Below are 25,798 nucleotides of genomic sequence, written 5' to 3' on the forward strand. Positions count from 1 at the left end.
GTACCTTCTGTTTTAGGCGGGCCTGTCGTTGGGCCTCAGCCATTTCCTCCCTTGAATTATAGACCTTGAAGGCCGACTTGACTAGGTCTTGAATAGGAGTTTGAGGTCCATCCTCTGCCTTTTGGAGTTTTTTCCGAATATCTGAGGCCGATTGTGAAATAAAATATGATGCTAGAATAGTGGCCCCGGCTGGGGAAGCTGGGTCTAACCGAGTGTATTGAGTTAAAGCCTCAGTTAGCCTGTTTAAAAATGTGGCCGGATTCTCATCTGGACCTTGAATAATTTCTTTTAGTTTATTAAAATTTACTACCTTATTTGAGGCCACCTGCATACCAGCCAGAAGACGTTGAGTCATCATATCTCCTCTTCGGCGACCTGGCTGGCCTACTTGGTAGTCCCAGTCTGGGTCTATAGAGGGGACTGCTTGTTCCCCTACTGGGAAGGCGGGTCTGTTAAGTATAGTTGGTTGGCGTGCTGCCTCGCGGCCGCTAGGATATGCTCTTGTTCCTCGGGGTTTAAAGTAGAGGTAAGAATAACATGGAGATCATGCCAGGTTAAATCGTAAGCCTGGCAAAGGTACCTGAATTCTTTGGTGTAAATCGTAGGATTGGCAGAAAAATCCCCTAAACGTTTCTCAATTTTTGAAAGATCTGCTAGTGAGAAGGGAACATGGACTCTAACTACGCCTTCTGCTCCTGCCACCTCTTGCAAGGGTGCTAAGACTGCAGGGGGGTTGGATAGGGTGGGAGCAGGAGCGGGGGTAGTCAGGCAGTCTTTAGAGCGGGTATGGGCAGATATAGGCGAACTAAGGTGACCAGGCGGAAGTGCTGAGGGATCGGAGGGAGGTGTAGTCTCAACAATGGTGGGAGGGACCGAGGAGGAGGGCGGAACAACAGCGAGAGCGGAAGAGGAAGGTGGAGCCGAAAGAGAAGGTGGGGCCGAAGCGGGAGGGGGAGGTGGAGTATATGGCGGGAGTGGAAGGGAGGGAGGTGAGGTAAGGTCTTCAGGCAAGTCAGACAGGAAGGATGACCCCTCCTTTTCGGACTTTGCTAGGCCTGCATCCTTGGTCAACATAACTTGAGCCAAGGAACACTGGCTACACAAGTCCGAACGAGAACGCAAGGCCTAAAATCCTTGTATGTAGTTAATTTCAGACCACTTGCCTAAACGCTGGCAGAAATTACTGAGGTCGATCAAAATGTTACGGTCTAGAGTGCCTTCAGGCGGCCATTGAGACTGGTTGTCTAATTTATATTGTGGCCACGCCACAGTGGAGAGGAACACCAGCTGCTTTCGCCTAAGATCTTGTTCTAATTGTAAAGTTTTGAGATTTTTTAGAAGACACCCTAAAGGGGAGTCTCTAGGTATTTTGGATTGGGGGTTTCCCATTGCCTTCCTCTCGCCTATAGGCGGAAACAGAAACCGAACTCTACCTGCCTACAAAGCGTCCTTTGGAGCCACCAGAGACCAGTGGGAGGCTCCTGGAGCCGGAATGGAGATTACCTCCAGGCGGACGTCTCCGTCCTGGACGGGTCTCCCACGGAACGGAATGGAGTTCTTTTGGGCAGACGTCTCTACCTTTGGGAACTCCCAGTGGGTCACCTGGTGACCAAAAAACCTTGGGCCTGTGCAGGACTTCTGGCCAAGGAGTATGAGAGGGAGGCAAGAGGTACTCACCCCTAGGAGACTTGGAGGTGCGGAAAGCGATGTCTAGGTCCTGGTCTGTCCACGGCGTGGAAGGAGGAGGCTCCTCGGACCTTGGGGAGCCCTGAGGATGGGTCTCCTCCCGGGTTTCGGCACCAGCTGATTTGCTTTAATGCGACCACCAGAGCAAATGCCAGAGAAAAGGCAAGTAGGCAAAGTAAAAAGAAACTTTATTAGCTAGCCAATGTGAAGAAGGAAAGGGGCGAAGTTCACCGGTCTCCAGTGGTGGAGGCCGAGGAAGTCGCTCCGGCATTCCCGGGCGCAGTTCCTATGTCCCGCATATGAGGAGGGGCCGAGGAAGTTCGCGCTGCGCGCCTGCCAGGAGCGGCTTTTGTGTCTTGGGCCTGAGGGTGGGAAGGCAGTGGGCAGGACATAGGCGGGTCGGGGGCCAGGCGGTGGGCGCAGCCAAGTAGGTTTCGGTTTCCCCGGTCGGACGTCAGGTGGCACCTGCGCAGTCAGCCTATGTCTCCTCCCAGGCATGGGAAAGTTGGTGATGAAGAACCCGGAAATGGACCATCTTAGTCCCTTTGTTCTTTTGTTCCCCTCCTCCCTCCGTCCAGACCCTAGGTTTTCTAATTTATTGGCATATAGTTGCTCATAGTAGCTTCTAATGATCCTTTGGATTGCTCTAGTATTGGTTATGTCTCTTTTTTCATCTCTGATTTTACTTATTTGGGCCTTCTCTTCTTTTCTTAGTCTGGCGAAAAGTTTGCTGATTTTATTTTTTTTAAAAACTGATTTTTTATTTTGTTAATCTTTTGTATCTTTTCTTCATTTTATTTATTTCTGCTCTGATCTTTCTTTTCTTCTAATAATTTTGAGTTTAGTTTGCTGTTTTCTAGTTCTTTTAAGATGCATCATTACATTGTTTATTTGAAGTTTTTCTTCTTGTTTGATGTAGGTCCTTATAGCTATAAACTCTGCTTTTAGTGCTGCTTTTGCCGTATCCTATGGGCTTTGATGTGTTGTGTTTCCATTATCATTGATTTCAAGAAATTTTTAAATTTTTTTTCTTAATTTCTTCATTGACCCAGTGATCATTCAGGAGCATATTATTTAATTTCTTTCTTTCTTTTTTTTTTTTTTTTTGAGACGGAATCTCGCTCTGTTGCCTGGGCTGGAGTGCAGTGGCCAGATCTCAGCTCACTGCAAGCTCTGCCTCTGGGTTCCCACCATTCTCCTGCCTCAGCCTCCCGAATAGCTGGGACTACAGGCACCCACTACCTCGCCCGGCTAGTTTTTGTATTTTTTAGTAGAGACGGGGTTTCACCGTGTTAGCCAGGATGGTCTCGATCTCCTGACCTCGTGATCTGCCCGTCTCGGCCTCCCAAAGTGCTGGGATTACAGGCTTGAGCCACCGCGCCCAGCCCTTATTATTTAATTTCCATGTGTTCGTATAGTTTCCAAGATTCCTCCTTGATTTCTAGTTTTATTCCATTGTGGTTAGAGAAGATATCTCATATAATTTAAATTTTTTGAGTGTTTTAAGACTTGTTTATGGCCTAACATGGTCTATCCTTGAGAGTGATCCATGTGCTGAGGAGAAGAATGTGCATTCTGCAGCCACTGGATGAAATGTTCTGTATATATCTATTATGTTCATTTGGTCTGTAGTGCAGATTAAGTCTGATAGTTCTTTGTTGATTTTCTATCTGGATAATCTGTCCAGTGCTGAAAGTAGAATGTTGAAGTCTCCAGCAATTATTCTATTGGGTCTTTCTCTCTCTTTTACTGTAATATTTGCTTTATATATCTGGGTGCTCCAACGTCGGGTGCATACATGTTGACAATTATATCCTCTTGCTGAATTGACCCCTTTATCATCATGTAATGACCTTGTTTGTCTCTTTTTATAGTTTTGGTCTTGAAGTATATTTTGTCTAAGTATAGCTAGTCCAGCTCTTTTTTGGTTTTATTTGCATGGAATGTATTTTTCTATCTATTTATTTTCAGTCTCTGTGTGTCTTTATAGGTGAAGTGTGTTTCTTGTAGGCAACGGATTTTTGGATCTTGTTTTTTGTGTTTGTTTTTTTAAATAATACATTCAGCCACTCTGTCTTTTGATTGGAGAGCTTTACATTCAAATGTTAGTCCATTTACATTCAATGTTATTATTGATCAGTAAGGACTTAGTCCTGCTATTTCGTTATTTCCAGGTTGTTTTGTGGTCTTCCTTTCCTCCTTTACTGTCTTCCTTTTTGGGAAGGTGGTTGTCTCCAGTGGTATGTTTTAATTTCTTGCATTTTACTTTTTGTGTATCTGTTGTGTTTTTTGATTTGAGGTTGTCATGAGGCTTGCAAATAATATAACCTATTATTTTAAACTGATGACAAATTAACACTGATTGCATAAACAGGCAAAGAGAAAATTAGTAAAACTCTACACTTTAACTTTGTCTCCCCGCTTTTTTAGCTTTTGCTGTTTTACTTTTATTTTATTTATTTATTTATTTTTGAGATGGAGTCTTGCTGTTACCAAGCTTGAGCGCAGTGGCGCAATCTCGGCGCGCTGCAACCTCTGCCTCCCAGGTTCAAGCAATTCTCCTGCCTCAGCTTCCTGAGTATCTGGGATTACAGGCATGCGCCACCCCACATCCAGCTAATTTTTTTGTATTTTTAGTAGAGACAGGGTTTCACCATGTTGGCCAGGATGGTCTCGATCTCCTGACCTTGTGATCCACCCGCCTCAGCCTCCCAAGGGGTTGGGATTACAGGCGTGAGGGACCGTGCCCGGCTTGCTGTTTTTATTTATATTTTATTGTACTGTGTCTTGAAATATTGTTTTAGTTATTGATTTATTTATATTGATTAATCCTCCAATCTTTCTTTTTTTTTTTTTTTTTGAGATGGAGTCTCGCTCTGTCACCAGACTGGAGTGCAGTGGTGTGATCTCAGCTCACTGCATCCTCCGCCTTCTGGGTTCAAGCGATCCTTCTTCCTCAGCCTCCTGAGTAGCTGAGACTACAGGCATGTGCCACTATGCCCAGCTCATTTTTGTATTTTTAGTAGAGATGGCGTTTCACAATGTTGGCCAGATGGTGTCAATCTGTTGACCTCGTGATCTGCCTGCCTCAGCCTCCCAAAGTGCTAGGATTACAGGTGTGAGCCACTGCGCCCAGCCCATCTTCTCATCTTTCTATTCAAGATATGAGTAGTTTACACACCACAATTACAGTGTTATAACATTCTGCATTTTCTGTGTACTTTCTATCACCAGTGAGTTTTGTACTTTCACATGAATTCTTATTGTTCATTAATGTCATTTTTTCAGGTTGAAGGACTCTCTAGCATTTTTTTGTAGGACAGGTCTGGTGTTGATGAAATCTCTCAGCTGTTGTTTGTCTGAGAAAGCCTTTATTTCTCCCTCATGTTTGAAGGTTATTTTCACCAGATATACTATCCTAGTATAAAAGTTTTTTTCCTTCAGGACTATAAATATGTCGTGTCACTCTTTCCTGGTGTGTAAAATTTCCACTGAAAAGTCTGCTGCCAGACATATTGGAGCTTCCATTGGTATGTTGTTTCTTTTCTCTTGCTGTGTTTAAATGGATCCTTTCTTTATCACTGACCTTTTAGGAGTCTGATAATATTAAGTGTCTTGAAGTAGTCTTATTTGGTTTAAATCTACTTGGTGTTCTATAACCTTCTTGTACTTGAATATCAGTATCTTCTAGGTTTGGAAAGTTCTCTGTTGTTATCCCATCTAATAAACTTTCTACCCCTGTCTCTCTACCTCCTCTGTAAGGCCAATAAGTCTTAGATTTGCCCATTTGAAGCTATTTTCTAGATCTTACAGGCATGCTTCATTCTTTCTTATTCATTTTTCTTTTGTCTCCTCTGACTGTGTATTTTCAAATAGCCTATCTTCAAGCTCACTAATTCTTCCCTCTGCTTCATCAGTTCTGCTCTTCAGTGACTGATGTGGGTGAGGGTGGTGGCTCATGCCTATAATCCTAGCATTTTGGGAGGCCAAGGCATGAGGATCACTTGAGCCCAGGAGTTTGAGACAAGCTTGGGCAACATAGTGAGACTACCATCTCTACAAAAACATTAAAAACTTAGTTGGGTATGGTGGCATGCACCTGTGGTCCCTGCTCTTTGGGAGGCTGAGGTAGGAGGATCACTTGAGCCTGGCAGGTTGAGGCTGCAGTGAGCCATGATCACACCACTGCATTCCAGCCTGGATGACAGAGACTCTGTCTCAAAAAAAAAAAAAAAAAAAAAAAAAAGAAAAGAAAAGAAAAAAAGATGTATGTATTTCTTCAGTTTGTCCATTGCATTTTCAGCTCCAGAATTTCAGCTCTATTCTTTTTAATTATTTCAGTCTCTTTGTTAAATTTATCTGATAGCATTCTAAATTCTTTCTCTGTGTTATCTAGAATTTCATTGAGTTTCCTGAAAACAGCTATTTTGAATTCTCTATCTGAAAGGTCACAGATTTCTGTGTCTCCAGGATTGGTCCCTGATATCTTATTGAGTTCAATTTGGTGAGGTCATGTTTTCCTAGATGGTCTTAATGCCTATGGATGTTTGTTGATGTCTGGGCAGTGAAGAGTCAGGTATTTATTGCAGTCTTTGCAGTCTCAGCTTGTTATACCTGCCCTTTTTGGCAAGGCTTTCCAGGTATTTGAAGGGACTTGGGTGTTTTGATCTAAGTTTTTGGTCACTGCAGCCATATCTGCATCAGGGGGCATGCCAAGCCCAGTAACACTGTGGCTCTTACAGACTCATACAGGTACCACCTTGATGGTCCTAGATAAGATCCAGAAGAATTCTCTGGAAGAATTATCCAGATTACCAGGTAGAGACTCTTATTGTCTTACTCTCTCCCAGACAGACTCTGTGCTGAGCTGCCTGGAGCTGGGGGAGGGATGACACAAGCACCCCTGTGGCTACCACCACTGGGACTGCGCTGAGTCAGACAAAGCCAGCACAGCACTGAGTCTCACCAAAGGCCCACAGTGTTCACTGAAGTTCACCCAAGGCCTGTGTTCACTGAAGGCCCTATCGCTCTACAATCAGCAGGTGGCAAAGCCAGCCAGTTTTATATCCTTCCCTTTAGAGTGGCAAGTTCTGCCCAGCCACGGGCAGGTCCAGAGATGCCGTCCAGGAGCCAGGGCCTGGAGTCAGAAACCTTAGGAATCTACTTGGTGCTCTATTCTATGGTGGCTGGACTGGCATCCAAGCCACATGGTGAAGTCCTTCCCACTCTTCCCTCCCCTTTCCACAAGCAGAAGAATTTCTCCCCATGGCTACCACTGACCCAGGCCCATGGCAGGTATGGCCTGGTTACCACCAATGTTCACCCCAGGCCCAAGGGCTCTTCAGTCAGCTTGTGGTGAATGATGCCAGGCCTGGGATTCCCCCTTCAGAGCAGTAAGCTCCCCTTCGGCCCAGGGCAGGTCCAGAAATGCTATCCAAGAGGCAAGGCCTGGAATTGGGGACCCCAAGAACCCAGTTGGTGCTGTACCCCACTGTGGCCAAGTTGGTACCTAAGCTGCAAGACAAAGTTCCCTGTACTTTTCCCTCTCCTTTTCTCAAGCAGGAGTCTCTCCCTGTAGCCACCATATGGGAAATGTGCTGGGTCACACCTGAAGCCAGCACATCTCTGAGTCTCACCCAAGGCCCATGGTGAGTACTACCTGGCTACCACTGCTGACTGTTCAGGGCTCAAGGGCCCTTTAGTCAGTAGGTGATGAATGCTGCCAAGATTGAGTTCATCTCAAGGCAATGGGTTACCTTTTGGTCCAGGGTGTGTCTAGAAGTTTTATCCAGGAGCTGGCGCATGGAATGGGGGCCTCTGCCTGGTGTCCTATCATACTGTAGCTAAGCTGGTATCCAAGGTGCAAGACAAAGTCCTCTTTACTCTTCCCTCTGCTCTTCTCAAGTGGAAAGAAGGGGTCTCTCCTGGAGTTGCGAGCTGCACTACTTCAGGTTAGGGAAAGAGTGGCACAAGCACTCCCTTGGCTACCCTGGCTGGTGTCTCACTGGGTCCCATGCCCCCCTAGTCCACTGGCTCCAAGCCCAGCACAGCACCAGGACTTGCCCAGGAATTGCAGTTCCTGTGGCCTAGACTGCCTTTCACGGTCACTTAGGACCCTAGAGCCCTTTAGCCCATGGTGGTGAGGCTTGCCGGAATTCAGATTCCTACTGCTACAATGGACAATTCCCCTAGACTGCCTAGGGATGGTCTAAATACTTCTGGTGTCAGCACCGAGTTCTCCCTGGTGTTGCCTTCTGCTGTGATGGGGCACCACTGAGTTCCAGTGCAAAGTCCTACAATCACTCTTGGTCTCCCTCCTCCAGGAGCATAGATTCTTTCTTACCACCATATGACCACTGCTGGAGGATAGGGACGGAATGGCATCAGCAATTCAAGACTCTTTCCTACCCTCCTCAGTGCCACTTTCAGTGATGTGAAGTTAAAACCAGATACTGTGATTGCTGACCTGATTTTTGGTTATGATGAAGATGCTTTTTTGTGTGGATAGTTGTTCAGTTTGGTGTTCCTGTGGGGAGGATGATCAGTGGAGGCTTCTATTGGGCCCTCTTTCCCTGCTTCCTCTCTGATAGTTTTTTTTGTTCTTTCAAAACAACTAATATGTTGTCCCATTGCTATTTGTCCTCCATTGTGTTTGATGAGAAGTCAGCTATTAGTTTTATTGTGGTTGGTGAAGATGATAAATTGTTTTCTCTTGCTATTTTCAAGATTTTCTCTTTGTATTTATTTTCAACATTTTGACTATGATGTGTTTAGGTGTGTATCTTGTTGCATTTATCCTACTTGAAATTCATTGAGCTTGAATATGTACATTAATGTTTTTCATGAAATGTGGGAAGTTTTCAGTCATTATGTCTTTGAATATTTTTGTCCTTTTCTCTCTCCTCTCTAACTTACACTAAATTATGCATATGTTGATGTACTTATTGCTCTAACATTTCTGAGTCTACATTCTTTTTTTTTTTTTGAGATAGGGTCTCACTCTGTCACCCAGGCTGGAGTGCAGTGGCACAATTATAGCTCACTGTAACCTTGAACTCTTGGGCTAAATCAGTCCTCCCACCTCTGTCTCCTGAGTGGCTAGGACTATAGGCATGTGCCAGCACACCTGGCTGATTTCTTAAATTTTTTGGTAGAGATAGGGTCTCACCATCTTGACCAGGCTGGTCTTGAACTCCTAGCCTCAAGTGATCCTCCCACCTTGGCCTCCTAAAGCACTGGGATTACAGGCATGAGCCACTGTGTCCAGCCTGTATTCATTTTTCTTCATCCTTTTTTCTGTCTTTTCTTCAAATTGCATCATCTTATTGATCTGTCTCCAAGTTTGCTAATACTTTTTTCTGCCAACTCAGACCACCCTGAAGCTGTGAGAAAGTCTCAGCCAGGCCAAAGGGGAGTTGCTGACCAAAGCTTTCCCACTGGAGGAAAACCGTATCAGGTGTAATAGTACAGACTTTAATAGCCTCACTATGCTGAGCCTGTGGCTGGAAGCAGTGTTGGGGTATCATGACTTCAGCATGGCTGTTTGCCAACTCACAGTGGATTCCCTTAAAGAGGATTTGAGCACCACGCCTTCATAGCTGCCAAAGGATGGCCAGATCTGGCATGAACATATTAATCTGTTAGAATTACACTTGACTGCCTGTGATAGAAAGCCCAGATAACCTTTGCTTAAACAAGATAGAAGTTTATTTATCTCTCATATTGAAGTTCAGTGCTGGTCCTGTAGCTCCAACGGGCAGAAAACGAAACGCTTTCTCCTTCATTGCTCTGCCATTCTCAGTTGTTGACTTCTGCCTCATCTCAAATGGCTGTATTTGCTCTAACCATTGACTTACCATTCTACAAGAAGGTAGAGGCTTGGGAGAAATGGTATACCTCGTGCTTTTATGCTCACTTATCAGCAGTTGCATGCAGTCCTTTCGTCTCACTCTCCAGAACTTTATAATATAAACATATTAATACTTATTTCAGCAGACCATGTGCCTGGCCAGAAATTGGGAAGACAGAATAAATATTGGAATAGAAGAATAATGGGGGTTGCTACAGTATTGCACTGTTGGGATTTTCTTCTTAGGCTTATGTTTCCCTTTAGCTTATTCATTTCGTTATGAATTTTAAAATTTCAGGCTGGTTATGGTGGCTCACACCTGTAATCCCAGCACTTTGGGAGGCCGAGGTGGGCAGATCATTTGAGGTCAGGAGTTAAGAGACCAACTTGGCCATCATGGGGACACCCGGTCTCTACTGAAAATACAAAATTTAGCTGGGTGTGGTGGCATACGCCTGTAGTTCCAGCTACTTGAGAGGCTGAGGCAGGAGAATCACTTGAATCCAGGAGACGGAGGTTGTAGAGAGCCAAAATCACGCCACACTGCACTCCAGCCTGGGTGACAGGGAGAGCCTCTATCTAAAAAAAAAAAAAAAAAAAACAACCACAGATATGTACTACTTTAAATATTGATTAGTTTTAATGGTTTTTCCTAATTTGGGATGTTTATTTTTCTTCATTAAACTTACTAAACATTTGGCTAATTCATTCTTCTTAAACTATCAACTTTTTTTTCTTTTAAGAGACAGGGTTTTGCTCTATTGCCCAGGCTGCTGGAGTGCAGTGGTGAGATCATGGCTCACTGCAGCCTCAAACTCCCAGGCTTAAGCAGTCTTCCCGCCTCAGCCTCCCAAGTAGCTAGGACTATAGCCACACACCACCATACACGGCTTTTATTGATTGATTGATTGATTGATTGATTGTAGAGATGGGGTTTTGCTGTGTTGCCCAGAATGGCCTTGAACTGGCCTCGAGCAGTTCTCCCACCTCGGCTTCCCAAAGTCATAGAATTACAGGCGGGAGCCACCGCACCTAGCTCCAGCTTTTAAATTTGGAGATTTATGTATATACAAGTTCTAAATTTTTCACTTTAAATTGTTTCTATTTTGCATTTACTATATTCTTTTCTCAAGTATTTTCTTCAAATATATTTTAATGACTTCTTTTGGGATTCTTTTACTCTTGAGCTAGGGGCAATTAGGATTTTCTTGTAAAATCTTTGGTGCTGATTTTTAAAATTTATTTACTAGTTTAATGATCTGATCTCCTGAAGAAAGTACAACTTCCTGAGGAAAGTCTGCAGCTGAGGTAGTCCCAGCAAGAGTGTGTCTTATGTGCTCATGTCCTTCCCTGTAATTGGTGAAACTATTATACCAGGGCCAGATTTTCACATCATGCTTTCTCCTCAGTCCCACTTCCTCACCAAGTGCTTTATCCAAGCTTATTTGGATTTTCCTCCCAGATGAGAGAAAATATTAAAAACCCCTGGATTTCAGGGTTTTTTTCCCCTGACACTTTGCCTTTTGCTTCTTGAACATGTTTATTGCAAACATCATGATCTTCCGCAGTAAGGGGTTTCAGGAGGTGATCTCCCATCAGTACCACAGCTTTCTCTGAGCCCTTAGTGTTAGTGGATGTTCATGCTCATAAGTTCCTTTTAGGACCTAGAAACAAATTCTTAGGAACATTGTGAACGAGGTATTGGAGACTTTCTGTTTTTTCACCTAGTCTCTGGTAGAAATTCCTGAAAAAGTAGGAAATATGGATTGCTCCCTTTCTTCCAGGCTGACTGCTATTTAAGATTTGTTTCTTATGTTCATATACATTTGGGCATTTCTGTTTTGAACCAGGAAGAATGCATTAGATTTCTATATTCAAATCACATTGCCTTTAAGAAGTTCACTGTTTTTTTTGAAATTCATTCAATAGCTTTTTTTTTTTTTTCCTTTTTTTTTTAAGACAGGGCCTTGCTCTGCCACTCAGGCTGGAGTGCAGTGGTGCAATCATGACTCACTGCAACCTCCACCTCCCGGGCTCAAGCAATCTTCCTACCTCAGCCTCCTGAGTAGCTGGGACTACAGGTGCACACCACCACACCTGGCTAATTTTTGTATTTTTTGTATGCACAAGGTTTCACCACATTGCCCAGGCCTGTCTCAAACTCCTGGGCTCCAGGGATTTTCACGTCTCAGTCTCCTAAAGTGCTGGGATTACAGGCATGAGCCATGTAATGCCCAGCCATTCTGTAGCTTTTTAAATACACAGTTTCAGTTATAATTCTATTTCTGACCATTAAAAAACAAATTGTTATCAGGGCATATTTTTTTCATGGTTGTCTCTGAGATTCTATCTGTGGCCCCTTTTCCAGTATATGTAAACTCTTTGAGCAATCAGATCCCATTTGCATGGCTGCAGACACATACTACAGGCTGATGACCAATAAGTCTTCATTTCCAATGTGGATTTCTCTTGATCTCATGAACAATATGTCCAACTGCTAAATCAGTGGCTATCTACAATTGCATGTCCCACCATACCACAGATTTCACCTATCATTCTGTCCCCTGCTTCTGCTTCCATCTAAGCCTTGCTTTCATTTTTTCCTGCCTTTGGTATCTTTTGAGATCTTAAACCACTTAACTTGGTTAAAGTTTTATTTTTCCATTTCTTTCACACTCAGTATAAATTGGTACCTAACATCTCCCCTTTAACTCATGGTAGATATTAAAAATGTGTGCTTGCTAAATCAGTGAATGAACATAAACTGACAGCAGGCTGCTAATATGATGGGCTTTTTTAATAACCTCTGATTAATATCAGAACAAGGTTCAATATATTTTGTTTACAATCACCTAAGATGGATACTTCAGATTGAGTGGGAGTGTGTTGTTACAGGGAACAGTGACATTCAAAGATGTGGCTATTGACTTCACCCAGGAGGAGTGGAAGAGATTGGATCCTGCTCAGAGAAACCTGTACCGGAACGTGATGCTAGAAAACTATAACAACTTAATCACAGTGGGTAAGAGTAATTTACCATATAATTCAAACTCTGGAAAGAAAGTACCTTCCCCCCCACCCCCACAGTGTTTCTGAAATATGTGGACCTTTTAAATATTAGAGTGAGCTTGCCCTTGGGATGCTTTTGCTCATGTGAATGTCCATGCTGCAGTTTTCAGAGCAAAAGGGGACAGCATCCCTAGAAGCCACGTTTTCTTGTCCTTTAGAAAGCCTGGTTTTCCTGGGTCAGCCTCAATTTTTGGGTGGTTCTTTGTTCCTAGTAGTATGTATGCCCAAATCTATGTAACTTCCCTTTGACAGGCTATCCATTCACCAAACCTGATGTGATTTTCAAATTGGAGCAAGAAGAAGAACCATGGGTGATGGAGGAAGAAGTATTAAGGAGACACTGGCAAGGTAAGTGGAAGGGAACCAGACAGGTGAGGAGAGGTCAGGGCCCTATTAATGATTAATCAGTGAGTGGTTGATCCCTCTAAAATATTCTTCAAAGATATTTTCAGAGCTTGGCACGGTGGTTCATACCTATAGTCCCAGCACTTTGGGAAGCCAAGGTGGAAGGATTGCTTGAGTCCAGGAGTTTGGGACCAGCCTGGGCAACATAGTGAGATCTCATCTCTAAAAAAAGAAAAATTAGGCATGGCGCAGTGGCTCGCACCTGTAATCTCTGCACTTTGGGAGGCCGAGGTGGGTAGATCATGAGGTCAGGAGATCAAGACCATCCTGGCTAACACAGTGAAACCCTGTCTCTACTAAAAATATAACAACTTAACTAGGTGTTGTGGCGGGAGCCTATAGTCCCAGCTACTCGGGAGGCTGAGGCAGGAGAATCGCTTGAACCCGGGAGGCGGAGGTTTCAGTGAGCCAAGATCACACCACTGCACTCCAGTCTGGGAGACAGAGGGAGACTCTGTTTAAAAAAAAAAAAAAAAAAGCCAGGTGTGGTGGCACACGCTTGTGATCCCAGCTGCTTCGGAGGCTGAGGTGGGAGGATCACTTGAGCCTAGGAAGTTGAGGCTGCAGTAAGCCATGATCACAGCACTGCATTCTAGCCTGGGCAACGGAATGAGACCCCATCTCAAAAAATATATATATATTTTTTTTTTTTTTCAGAAAGCTGTAGACCGTGTGTGTGTGTGTGTGTGTGTGTGTGTGTGTGTGTGACAGAGTCTCACTCTGTCGCCAGGCTGGAGTACAACGGCGTGATCTCGGCTCACTGCAACCCCCACCTCCCGGGTTCAAGGGATTCTCCTGCCTCAACCTTCTGAGTAGCTGGGACTACAGGCACCTGCCACCATGCCCTACTAATTTTTTGTATTTTTAGTAGAGACAGGGTTTCACCACGTTAGCCAAGATGGTTTTGATCTCCTGATCTCGTGATCTGCTCACCTTAGCCTCCCAAAGTGCTGGGATTACAGGTGTGAGCTACTGGGCCCGGCTTTTTTTTTTTTTTTCCTTTGAGACAGAGTCTCACTCTGTCACCAAGGCTGGAGTGCAGTGGTGCGATCTTGGCTCACTGCAACCTCTGGCCCCTGGGTTCAAACAATTCTTGTGTCTCAGCCTCCTGAGTAGCTGGGACTATAGGCATGCACCACCACACCCGATTAATTTTTTGGTATTTTTGGTAGGGATGGGGTTTCACTATGTTGGCCAGGCTGATCTTGAACTCTTGATCTCAAGTGATCCACCCGCCTCGACTTCCCAAAGTACAGAGATTACAGGCGTGAACCACTGCGCCTGGCCTGATGTATACTTTTGTAATACAAAAGTGACCATTGATGCAAACTCTTTTGTAAACCTAAGATGTCATTTCTAGATACCATTCTTAATTTCTTTCCTCAGAACTTAGAGATCTGGTTGGCTTTCTTACCTGTGTGCTAGATACCAACCTTTCCTAATAAGTTTCCAGCCTCTTTGATAATCATTCTATTATTAGCATCTTCGGGAGTACCGTCCACCCTCATATACAGGATCCTTTCTTTTGGCATACATTCACTAATTTGCAGTTATTAAATTAAACCTACTGACATTTATAGTCCCTTACTTTCTCTTCTTTCTTCTGTTCTGAATGTCTGAAATATACAGTCATACTTCCCACTGTATTTTTAGGTTTTGCTCTCATACTTCAATAATCACTACCACACTTTTATTTCAATAAAAGTTTTAAGTCAGTACAGATTTATTGGTAGCTCCCATTTTCTGATATATTTGCCACGTGTATATGCAAGTGTATATAATGTATGTGTGCATATATATACACACACATATACATACACATACATATATATGTCCATATACACATATTTTGAATTTTATAAAGTCATTTTTGCCCTCCAAAGAGACTGTAATAATTTATATGTCTACCAGTAACTTCAATGTAGTCTGTTAGCATTTTAAAATATCATTGCCGGCCAGGCGTGGTGGCTCATGACTGTAATCCCAGCACTTTGGGAGGCCAAGGAGGGCAGATCACAAGGTCAGGAGATCGAGACCATCCTGGCTAACACAGTGAAACCCTGTCTCTACTTAAAATACAAAAATTAGTTGGATGTAGTGGTGCATGCCTGTAGTCCCAGCTACTTGGGAGGCTGAGACGAGAGGATCGCTTGAGTCTAGGAGATGGAGGTTGCAGTGAGCTGAGATCACACCACTGTATTCCAGCCTGGGTGACAGAGCAAGACCTTGTCTCTAAAAAAGAAAAAAAAAAGTGCCACTACAGTATACACACAAATGATAAGAAAGAAAATAGCCTTATTGCTGATATGGAGGAAAGTTTTAGTTGTCTGGGTAGAAGATTAAACCAGCCACAGCATTCCATTAAGCCAAAGCATAATCCAGGACAAGCCCCTAATTATCTTCAATTCTATGAAGGCTTAGAGGTGAGGAAGCTGCAGAAGAAAAGTTTGAAGCTAGCAGAGGTTGGTTCGTAAGGATTAAGGAAAGAGGCCATTTCCACGACACAAAAATACAAGGTAAAGCAGTAAGAGCCAATGGAAGCTGCAGTAAATTATTCAGAAGATCTAGCTAAGATTATTGATGAAGGTGGCTAACTAAACAATAGAGTTTCGATGTAGATGCAACAGCCTTCTATTGGAAGAAGATGCCATCTAGGACTTTCACACCTAGAGAAGTGAGGTCAGTGGCTCACTTCAAAGGTTCAAAGGACAGACTGACCCTCCTATTAGGGGCTAATGCAGGTGGTGACTTTAAGTTGGAGCCAGTATTCATTCCCCATTCTGAAAATCCTAGGGCCCTTAAGAATTATGCTAAATACACCCTGCTTGTGCTCTATAAATGGAGTAACAATGCCTGGATGGTAGCACATCTATTTACAGCATTGATTTGCTAAATATTTTAAGCCCACTGTTGATACCTACTGCTCAGGAAAAAAAAAAAAAAGTTCCTTTGAAAATATTATTGCTCATTGACAGTGTACTTGGTCACCCAAGAGCTCTAATGGAGATGTACAAGGAGATCAGTGTTGGTTCTCATGCCTGCTAATACAGCATCCATTCTGCAGCTCATGGATCAAGCGTAATTTTGACTTTCAAGTCTTACTATTTAAGAAATACATTCTGTAATATAGTAGCTTCCATGGGTAATGATTCCTCTAATGGATCTGGGTAAATTAAAAGAGTAAAACTGGCTGGAAAGGATTCATGATTCTAGGTGCTATTATGAATATTCATGACTCATGAGAGGAGATCAGAATACCAACAGGAGTTTGAAAGAGGTTGATTCGACCCTCAGGGATGACTTTGAAGGGTTCAAGCCTTCAGTGGAGGAAGTAATTGTAGATATGCCACTAGCAAGAGAAGTAGAAATAGAAGTAGAGCCAGAAGATGTGACTGAATTGCTGCAGTCTCATGATAGCAGGGATAAGGATTAATTCTTATGGGTGAACAAAGAAAGTCATTTCTTCAGGATCTACTCCTGGTGAAGATGCTGTGCACATTGTGGAAATCAATGATTTAGAATATTCCATAAATATAATTGGTAAGGCAGTGGTAGGATTTGAGAGGAGTGACTACACTTTTGAAAGAAGTTCTACTGTGGGTAAAGTACTATCAAACATCATCACATGCTACAGATAAACTTTTTGTGAAAGAAAAGTCAATCAGTGTGACTCTTCATTGCTATCTTAAGCAATTGCAGCCAGGCACAGTGGCTCACATCTGTAATCCCAGCACTTTGGGAGGCCGAGGCAGGTGGATCACGAGGTCAGGAGTTTGAGAGTAGCCTAGCCAACATAGTGAAACCCCATCTCTACTAAAAATAATAATAATAAAAAAAATTAGCCTGGCATGGTGGTGCGCACCTGTTGTAATCCCAGCTACTCAGGAGGCTGAGGCAGGAGAATCACTTGAACCCGGGAGGCAGAAGTTGCAGTGAGCAGAGATTGAGCCACTGCACTCCAGCCTGGGCAACAGAGGAAAAAAAAAAAAAACAAGAAAAGAAAAAAGAAATTGCTACAGCCCCCCCAATTTTCTGCAATCCCTCCTTGATTAGTCAGCAGCCATCAACATTGAGGAAGACCCCCCTATCAGCAAAAATATTACTCATGGAAGGTTCAGATGATTGTTAGCATTTTTTTAGCAATATTTTAAATTAAGCTGTAGTACATTTTAAGACACGATGCTATTGTATACATAATAGAGTATATAGTATTAACTTGTTTTTTTTTTTTTTTTTTTTTTGAGATGGAGTCTCTCTTAGTCACCCAGGCTGGAGTGCTGTGGTGCAATCTCGGCTTACTGCAACCTCTACCTCCTGGGTTCAAACTATTCTCCTGCCTCAGCCTCCCAGTAGCTGGGTGTGTACAGGCACCTGCCACCACGCCCGGCTAATTTTTTTTTTATTTTTAGTAGAGACAGGGTTTCACCACATTGGCCAGGCTGGTCTTGAACCCCTGACCTCAAATGATTCACCTACCTCGGCCTCCCAAAGTGCTGGGATTACAGTCATGAGCCACTGCACCCGGCCAACATAACTTTTATATGCACTGGGGAACCAAAAAATTGTGTGACATGCTTTATGGTAGTGGTGTGGAACTGAACCCACAGTATCTCTGAAGTATGCCTATGTTTCTATTTTGAATTATTGATTTATAGATTTTATTATCTTTTTGTATATTTGTTGTAATACGTTTAGTCAAGATTATTTATGTAAACTATCAGTAAACAGACAACCTACAGAATGGGAGAAAATATTTGCAAACTATGCATCTGACACAGGCCTAATACCCAGCATCTATAAGTAACTTAAATTTACAAGAAAAAAACAACCCTATTGAAAGGACATGAACAGATACTTTTCAAGACATAAATATGGCCAAGAAGCTTATGAAGAAAGTTCAACATCACTGATTGTTAGAGAAATGCAAATCACCATAATGAGGTACCACCTCACACCAGTCATAATGGCCATTATTAAAAAGGCAAAAAATAACAGATGCCAGCAGAGAGGAGAAAAATTTCCATTTTCCTTGGAAGTAAGCAGCAATACGGAACTGAGTATCTCAGCCTTATTAAGTATGTAAACTTTCACTTATTCTCCTTGTTTGAGCCAGTTTATTTTCCCTGTATTCTTCTGTCTGGTGTCCCTGACTCTAGAGTCTGTCTGGTTCCATTTCTCCAGAAGCAGAGAGTAGTCTCCCATCTTCTCTAGGAGTGATAGGCATCTCATGGCACAATGCAGGCAATTGTTTGCCTTATAGACTTCCATTCAATTCTCCTGTTTTTTAGGGCCCCTGTTCATTCCCACCTTTCATGGTACATGATTTCTCAGCCTTTCTTTAGTTATATAGTAGGAACTTGCTTTTTGACATCTTTGTCTGCAGGCACATGGATTTCAGTGTTCTCAGTTCTTCTGTTAGGTAACAGTCCTTTCATCTTCCATCTGCTAAAATTATGTTTAAATCTATCATCCATTGTTGTCTGTTATGGTCTTTGTCTTCGTTGGTTTATGCCTTTTACATGATACTGTAATATTAGTGTACTTTTGGATAGAATCCAAGCTAAACTCATGTATTTATTATACCATATTTAACCTCAACTTCTTATTTTTTTTTCCCTCTGCTCACTATATTTGCGCCTATACAATTAACCTAGGTGGGCCTCTCCAGTTTTATGTTCCAATTCTGTCATCCAGTTTTTAACCTTCCTGTGTCATTTTATTGATTATTGCAGTGTTCAGAACAATTTTATTTGTTTATACTGGATATATAATACATACTCATAGAGCAGAAGTTTTTATTTTTATTTTTTGATTATTATTATTATTTTGTTTTTAGATGGAGTCTCACTCTGTTACCCAGGCTGGAGTACAGTGGCACGATCTTGGTTGATTGCAACCTCCGCCTCCTGGTTCAAGTGATTCGCCTCCCGGTTCAAGCGATTCTCCTGCCTCGGCTTCCCGAGTAGCTGGGACTACAGGCACGCGCCACCATGCCTGGCTAATTTTTGTATTTTTAGTAGAGATGGGGTTTCACTATGTTGGCCATGCTAGTCTTGAACTCCTGACCTCGTGATCCACCCGCCTCGACCTGCTGGGATTACAGGCATGTGCCATTGCACCCAGCCAGAACAGAACTTTTGAAGTAGAAAAGGATATATTTTGGAAAGTAATTATTCTCTTACACATTTTTCCCATCTATGGTGGCAACCCCCAGTATCATTTTCCTTTGAGCTATTCTATTTTCAAACATTTTTATTGAAACCCCTGTAAACTGATATATTAACTTGTGAATGTCATCTTACGCTGTTGAATTTTCTTGTGTAAAATCCTTTAATGCCTTTTGTCTTAGTTTCCTAGGGCTGCTGAAACAAAATACCACAAACTTGGTAACAGAAATAACAGGAATTGGCCAAGCATGGGCCACCACTTTGAGAGGCCAAGGAGGGTGGATCACCTGAGCTCAGGAGTTCGAGACCACCCAGGGCAACATGGTGAAAACCCATCTCTACTAAAAATACAAAAAAATTAACTGGGTGTGGTGGCGCATGCCCCTAGTCCCAGCTACTCGGGAGGCTGAGGCAGGAGAATTGCTTGAGCCCCAGAGTTGAAGGTTGCAGTGAGCCGAGATCACACCACTGCACTCCAGCTTGGGCTACGGAGTGAGAATCTGTCTCTAAAGAATAAAAAATTTTTTAAAAATGTTCTCACAGCTCTGGAGGCCAGAAATCTAAAATCAAGGTGTCAGTAGGGCCATACTCCCTCTGAAACCTGTAGGGAAGGATTCTTCCTTGCCTCTTTCAGCTTCTGGTATTCCCAGACATTCCTTGGTTTGTGGCAGCGAAACTCTACTCTGTCTCTCCATCTTCGCATGGCATTTCTTGTGTCTCTTGTCTCTTCATGTAGCATTCTTTTTGTAAGAACACAAGTCATATTGCATTGGGGCTTCTCTTATTCCAGTATGACCTCATCTTAAACTAATTTCATCTTCAGTGACCCTATATCTAAATGAGGCCTCATTCTGAGGCACGAGGAGTTAGGACTTCAATTCAATTCAATCCATAACAATTCAATCCATAACACCATTCCATTTCTTCAAGTCTGTGTGTTCATTTTAAAGTTTTCTTCGTATGGTTTTGGACATTTTAATTTTGTATATTTTCATACTTTGTCATTGTAAATGTAGTTTTTAATTCTATAATTTCTGAATATAGTCAGACCTTTCTATCCATGCTTTCTGCAACTACAGATTGAAAATATTCAGGGGAAAAAGGCAACAAAAAATAACAATACAACAATAAAAAATAATACCAATTTAAAATTATAGTATAACAATGATTTACATAGCATTTATATTGTATTCAGTATTATAAGTAATCTGGAGATTATTTAAAGTATATAGAAAGACACATATAGGTTATATGAAAATACTTTATCATTTTATGTAAGGCATTGAGCATCCATGGATTTTGGTATCCATGGGAGGTCCTGGAACCAGTCCCCAATAGATAATGAGGGATGACTGTAGTTGTTTGTATATGAAGGTTTTTAAAAATGAATATTGATTCATATGTAGTGAATTTCTTTCTTTTCATAATTGTTCAGATGACTTGGTTTTTCAGGTAAACAGTTTTGTTTGACAGATAATGTTAATTTTCATTTTCTTTTCCTTTTTTTTTGTTTTGTTTTTTGAGACACAGTCTGTTTCTTTCTCCCAGGCTAGACAGCAGCAATGATCTCTGCTCACTGCAACCTTGACCTCCCAGGTGATCCTCCCATCTCAGCCTCCCTAGTAGATGGCACTACAGGCGTGCACCACTATGCCAAGCTAATTTTTGTATCTTTTGTAGAGATGGGGTTTTGCCATGTGGCTCAGTGTGGTCTTGAACTCGTGGGCTCAAGAGATCTGTTTGCCTCAGCCTCCCAAAGTGCTAGGATTACAGGCATGAGCACTGCACTCACGCCTTTTAATTAAGAAAAGAGGGGCAAACTCTTTTCTTAATTTTCATACCTCTGATTTATTTCTCTTATTTAATTGTACTACCTAGTACTGCAATGAGTGGTGACAACAACTCATCTTTTCTTATTTCTGACTTTAATGTGAATGCTTCTGAATGTTTTCCATTAAGTAAAGTGCTGGTGTTTGGGCTGTACTGTACTTTATTCTCAAATTAAATGTTATTTGTTCCTATTTTATATAAAGGATTTTTTAATGAAAAATACTGAGTTTTATGATCTTAATATCTACAGAAATGATTACTTGATTTTTCCATTTTTTTAAATGTCATTACTTGACATTTTATTAATGTATTTACTTATAGTAATATACTTTCTATTATTGAAATGTATCCCTGGAAAAAATGTACTCAACTCAAATATGATATATCTTATATTTAATGTACTTCTGGGTCACTTTTTTCCTTTTGGGTCATTTTGATGTTTTACATAGAATTTTTACATTGGTTTTCATAAATGAAATTGGATAGTTTCCTTTTTTGGTGTGTCATCTTTCAGGTTTTCGTATTAATATATTTTTTTCATACACAAAAACATTGGGAATTTTTCTTTTTTCTTTCACAACGTTTTAGACAGCACAGGAGTTGTTCTTTAAATCTCTTAGAATTTTCATGTGAATCTCTGGGTTTTTCCTTTTTGTTTTGTTTTAGGGTATTACTTTTCATATTTCTTTTCATTTTACGAAAATTGGTTTAGATAAGTTTTCTGCATCTTGTAGAGTCGGTTTTGGTAATTTACAATCCAGAAACGTTTTTAGATTATAAAACGTATTTTAATAGAGTCCTGCAAAATGATCTTATAGGTTTTAGCTTCCTGTTTTTGTTTTTTCTCTATAATTATTTCTTCTTACTTTGTACATTCTGCATCTCCTATTTATTTACCAGTTTGTTTTCTATCAGATCCTTTTTTAAAGCAATCAAAGCTATTTGTATTTATAAATACATGCCTCCACTCGTATTTCCTTTCCTGAATTTCCTTCTCAAAACTTCAGAGATAAGAGATATATGCACTTGAAAATTTTTTAGTAGTGGGAGACTGAGGCTTAAACCAATAATCAGTCCCATAATTGCATATTTTTCAAAATGTTCTTCATATTACGATATTAGAAAAAAATTGTAAGTGATATTTATTTGCAATCTGTTTTAGGAGAAATATGGGGAGTTGATGAGCATCAGAAAAACCAGGACAGACTTTTGAGACAAGTTGAAGTTAAATTCCAGAAAACACTGACTGAAGAAAAAGGCAATGAATGTCAAAAGAAATTTGCAAATGTATTTCCTCTGAACTCTGATTTTTTCCCTTCCAGACACAATCTCTATGAATATGACTTATTTGGAAAGTGTTTAGAACATAATTTTGACTGTCATAATAATGTGAAATGCCTTATAAGAAAGGAACATTGTGAATATAATGAACATGTGAAATCATATGCTAATAGCTCATCCCATTTTGTCATTACCCCCTTTAAGTGTAACCATTGTGGAAAAGGCTTCAATCAAACTTTGGACCTCATCAGACATCTGAGAATTCATACTGGAGAGAAGCCCTATGAATGTAGTAACTGTAGAAAAGCCTTCAGTCACAAGGAAAAACTTATTAAACATTATAAAATTCACAGTAGGGAGCAGTCTTACAAATGTAATGAATGTGGCAAAGCTTTCATTAAAATGTCAAATCTCATTAGACATCAAAGAATTCATACTGGAGAGAAGCCCTATGCATGTAAGGAATGTGAGAAGTCCTTCAGCCAGAAATCAAATCTTATTGATCATGAAAAAATTCATACTGGAGAGAAACCTTATGAATGTAATGAGTGTGGAAAAGCATTCAGCCAGAAGCAAAGCCTCATTGCACATCAGAAAGTTCATACTGGGGAGAAACCTTATGCATGTAATGAATGTGGTAAAGCCTTCCCTCGAATTGCATCTCTTGCTCTTCATATGAGAAGTCATACAGGAGAAAAACCTTATAAATGTGATAAATGTGGTAAAGCCTTCTCTCAGTTTTCCATGCTTATTATACATGTTAGAATTCATACAGGTGAAAAACCCTATGAATGTAATGAGTGTGGAAAAGCCTTCTCTCAAAGCTCAGCCCTTACTGTACATATGAGAAGTCACACTGGTGAGAAACCCTATGAATGTAAGGAATGCAGAAAAGCCTTCAGCCACAAGAAAAACTTCATTACACACCAGAAAATCCATACTAGAGAGAAACCTTATGAGTGTAATGAATGTGGGAAAGCTTTTATACAGATGTCAAATCTTGTTAGACACCAGAGAATTCATACTGGGGAAAAACCCTATATATGTAAGGAATGTGGGAAAGCCTTTAGCCAGAAATCCAATCTCATTGCTCATGAAAAAATTCATTCTGGAGAGAAACCCTATGAATGCAATGAATGTGGTAAAGCCTTCAGCCAAAAGCAAAACTTTATTACACATCAAAAAGTTCATACTGGAGAGAAACCTTACGATTGTAATGAATGTGGTAAAGCCTTCTCTCAAATTGCATCCCTTACCCTTCATTTGAGAAGTCATACAGGGGAAAAGCCTTATGAATGTGACAAATGTGGTAAAGCCTTCTCTCAGTGCTCACTGCTTAATTTACATATGAGAAGTCACACAGGTGAGAAGCCCTATGTATGTAATGAATGTGGGAAAGCCTTCTCTCAAAGAACTTCCCTTATTGTGCACATGAGAGGTCATACAGGTGAAAAACCCTATGAATGTAATAAATGTGGAAAAGCCTTCTCCCAAAGCTCATCCCTTACTATACATATACGAGGACATACAGGTGAGAAACCCTTCGACTGCAGTAAATGTGGAAAAGCCTTCTCTCAAATCTCATCTCTTACCCTTCATATGAGAAAACATACAGGTGAGAAGCCCTATCACTGTATTGAGTGTGGCAAGGCTTTCAGCCAAAAGTCACACCTTGTTAGACACCAGAGAATTCATACTCATTAGAAACCCTGTGACTATTGTGAATATGGCAAAGTCTTCTGAAGGAATTAACACCTCATTGCACGTTACATGATCACTTCCAGAGTAGAAAACTACGAATGTGGGATAGCCTTCTGAAAAAGCCACAAATTTATGAAACATTACAGAATTCTTCCAAGGTGACAAATTATATAATGAAAAAGCTGAGTATCAGAAACTTTCAGCAGACATCTTACTGATAATATTTAATCAGAATTCTCATTGAAATCTGAAACAAGGTATCTGCCATCAGATAACAACACAATACTTGAGCTCCTAGCCAATGTACTAAGTAAGAAAAACAAGATTGGGAAAACCAAGTATCAATGAAGAACTATAAAAATAATTTATACAAAAAATAGTTAATTAGAAAACGTATTGATAGAAAAATCTAAGAATAAACACAACAATGAATTGAGGTCTTCATCTAGTTATAAAACATGTTGAAAGGCACAAAAGAACACCTGAAAAATGATATTTTGTCTGAAAAGACTTGACACTGTAAAATATAATTTTCTCCCAAATCGCTAAGTTTAATATACTTCCACTTAAAGTTTACATCAGTTTTATTTTAAGGAACTTCACAAACTTATCCAAAATTGTATGTGGAAAAGTAAAGAAACACAAATAGCTGAAACAAACTTGACAAAGCAAATAGAGAAGACACACTCTATTATTAGATATATACTTATTTAAAGCTGTTGTCATTTAAACAATGTATTACTGAGTGAATAAATCAAGATAGTGAGCATCGATACAAAAATCCAACAAGATACAGGAATTCTGTGTATGACAGTGCTATTGAAATCATTGGGGAATGAATGGCTTATTTAATAAATGGAAGGTTCACAGGAGAAAAATTTTAGCTTTCTACTTTATATCATACACAAAAATAAAATCCAACTAAAGACCAGAATATAAAAAGCAAAATTCTAAAACTATGATGAAAGTAGAATCTATTACTTTAGGGTAACACTCACAGGCACCCACAAAGAGATATCACTGTGTTCCTGAATCATGGTTTGTATTGCCCAAAATTGGATATAACAAATTTTTATCAATTGTGGAATAGATGAATAAGTGTGATCATTTCTGTGACAAAATACAGAATTTAGAGAGAAACAAAACCTACTTATATGAATAGATTACAATATATAATATTGAGAGAAAAAAATTAAATACACAACGGAACACAATATAACATTTGTATAATTTAATAAAATCTTGCAAAGATCTTATTAAATTATACAGTACTATGTATTGGTCATGGATCCATATACGACTTGGTTGCCTTTTGTGATGTGGGAAAGGTTTGGTGGGAGTTGTTATATTTATCTGTAATATTTCTTTAATAAAAGAGTGAAAGCAATTTTGACAGTGGTGATAAATCTAGTTGTCCAAATTAATGTAATGAGTTTTTAATTTTTTTTCTTGCCTTTATTTTCCTGATTTCCCTAAAATAAGAATCAAATGGGTGGGGAAACCTGGGCCTGGAGAAATAATTTTAAAATGGATTTTATTCTTGATCAGATACTAACATTTATAGAAGATTCTCTTTACACAAAAGATACCTAACAAGATATTATTTTGTTTACTGTCTCTTCATGTTAATTGGAATAATAAAATCAGCAGTATTTTAGCATTTATTTGAGGCCAATTTTTAATTTTAAACAAATTTTTTTCTAGTTGAAAGGAGTATAGAAACAAAACAATTATTATTGGGATAATTGGCTATCCATTTGGGGGGGAAATCCACCTTCATTTGGGTTGGTTTTGGAGTGAGGGAAAGAGA

The 25,798-nt window shown here is 40.6% G+C and overlaps 1 protein-coding gene across 8 annotated transcripts in view; it reads left to right on the forward strand.

Annotated features, from left to right (window-relative positions):
* Positions 1 to 25,375, forward strand: part of ZNF569 (zinc finger protein 569) — a 67,409-nt gene extending 42,034 nt beyond the window's left edge. For all 8 annotated transcript variants that reach the window (XM_017870556.1, XM_017870553.1, XM_017870558.1 and 5 more), the window contains 3 exons: positions 12,431 to 12,557; positions 12,857 to 12,952; positions 22,169 to 25,375. In XM_017870556.1, the coding sequence (XP_017726045.1) occupies positions 12,431 to 12,557; positions 12,857 to 12,952; positions 22,169 to 23,991 (2,046 nt within the window). In that variant the 3' untranslated portion in view covers positions 23,992 to 25,375. The remainder of the gene's footprint in view (positions 1 to 12,430; positions 12,558 to 12,856; positions 12,953 to 22,168) is intronic.
* The last annotated feature ends 423 nt before the right edge of the window (positions 25,376 to 25,798 follow it).

The sequence above is a fragment of the Rhinopithecus bieti genome, unplaced genomic scaffold (genome assembly GCF_001698545.2).
Source record: "Rhinopithecus bieti isolate Rb0 unplaced genomic scaffold, ASM169854v2 scaffold_5002, whole genome shotgun sequence".
NCBI lineage: Eukaryota > Metazoa > Chordata > Mammalia > Primates > Cercopithecidae > Rhinopithecus > Rhinopithecus bieti.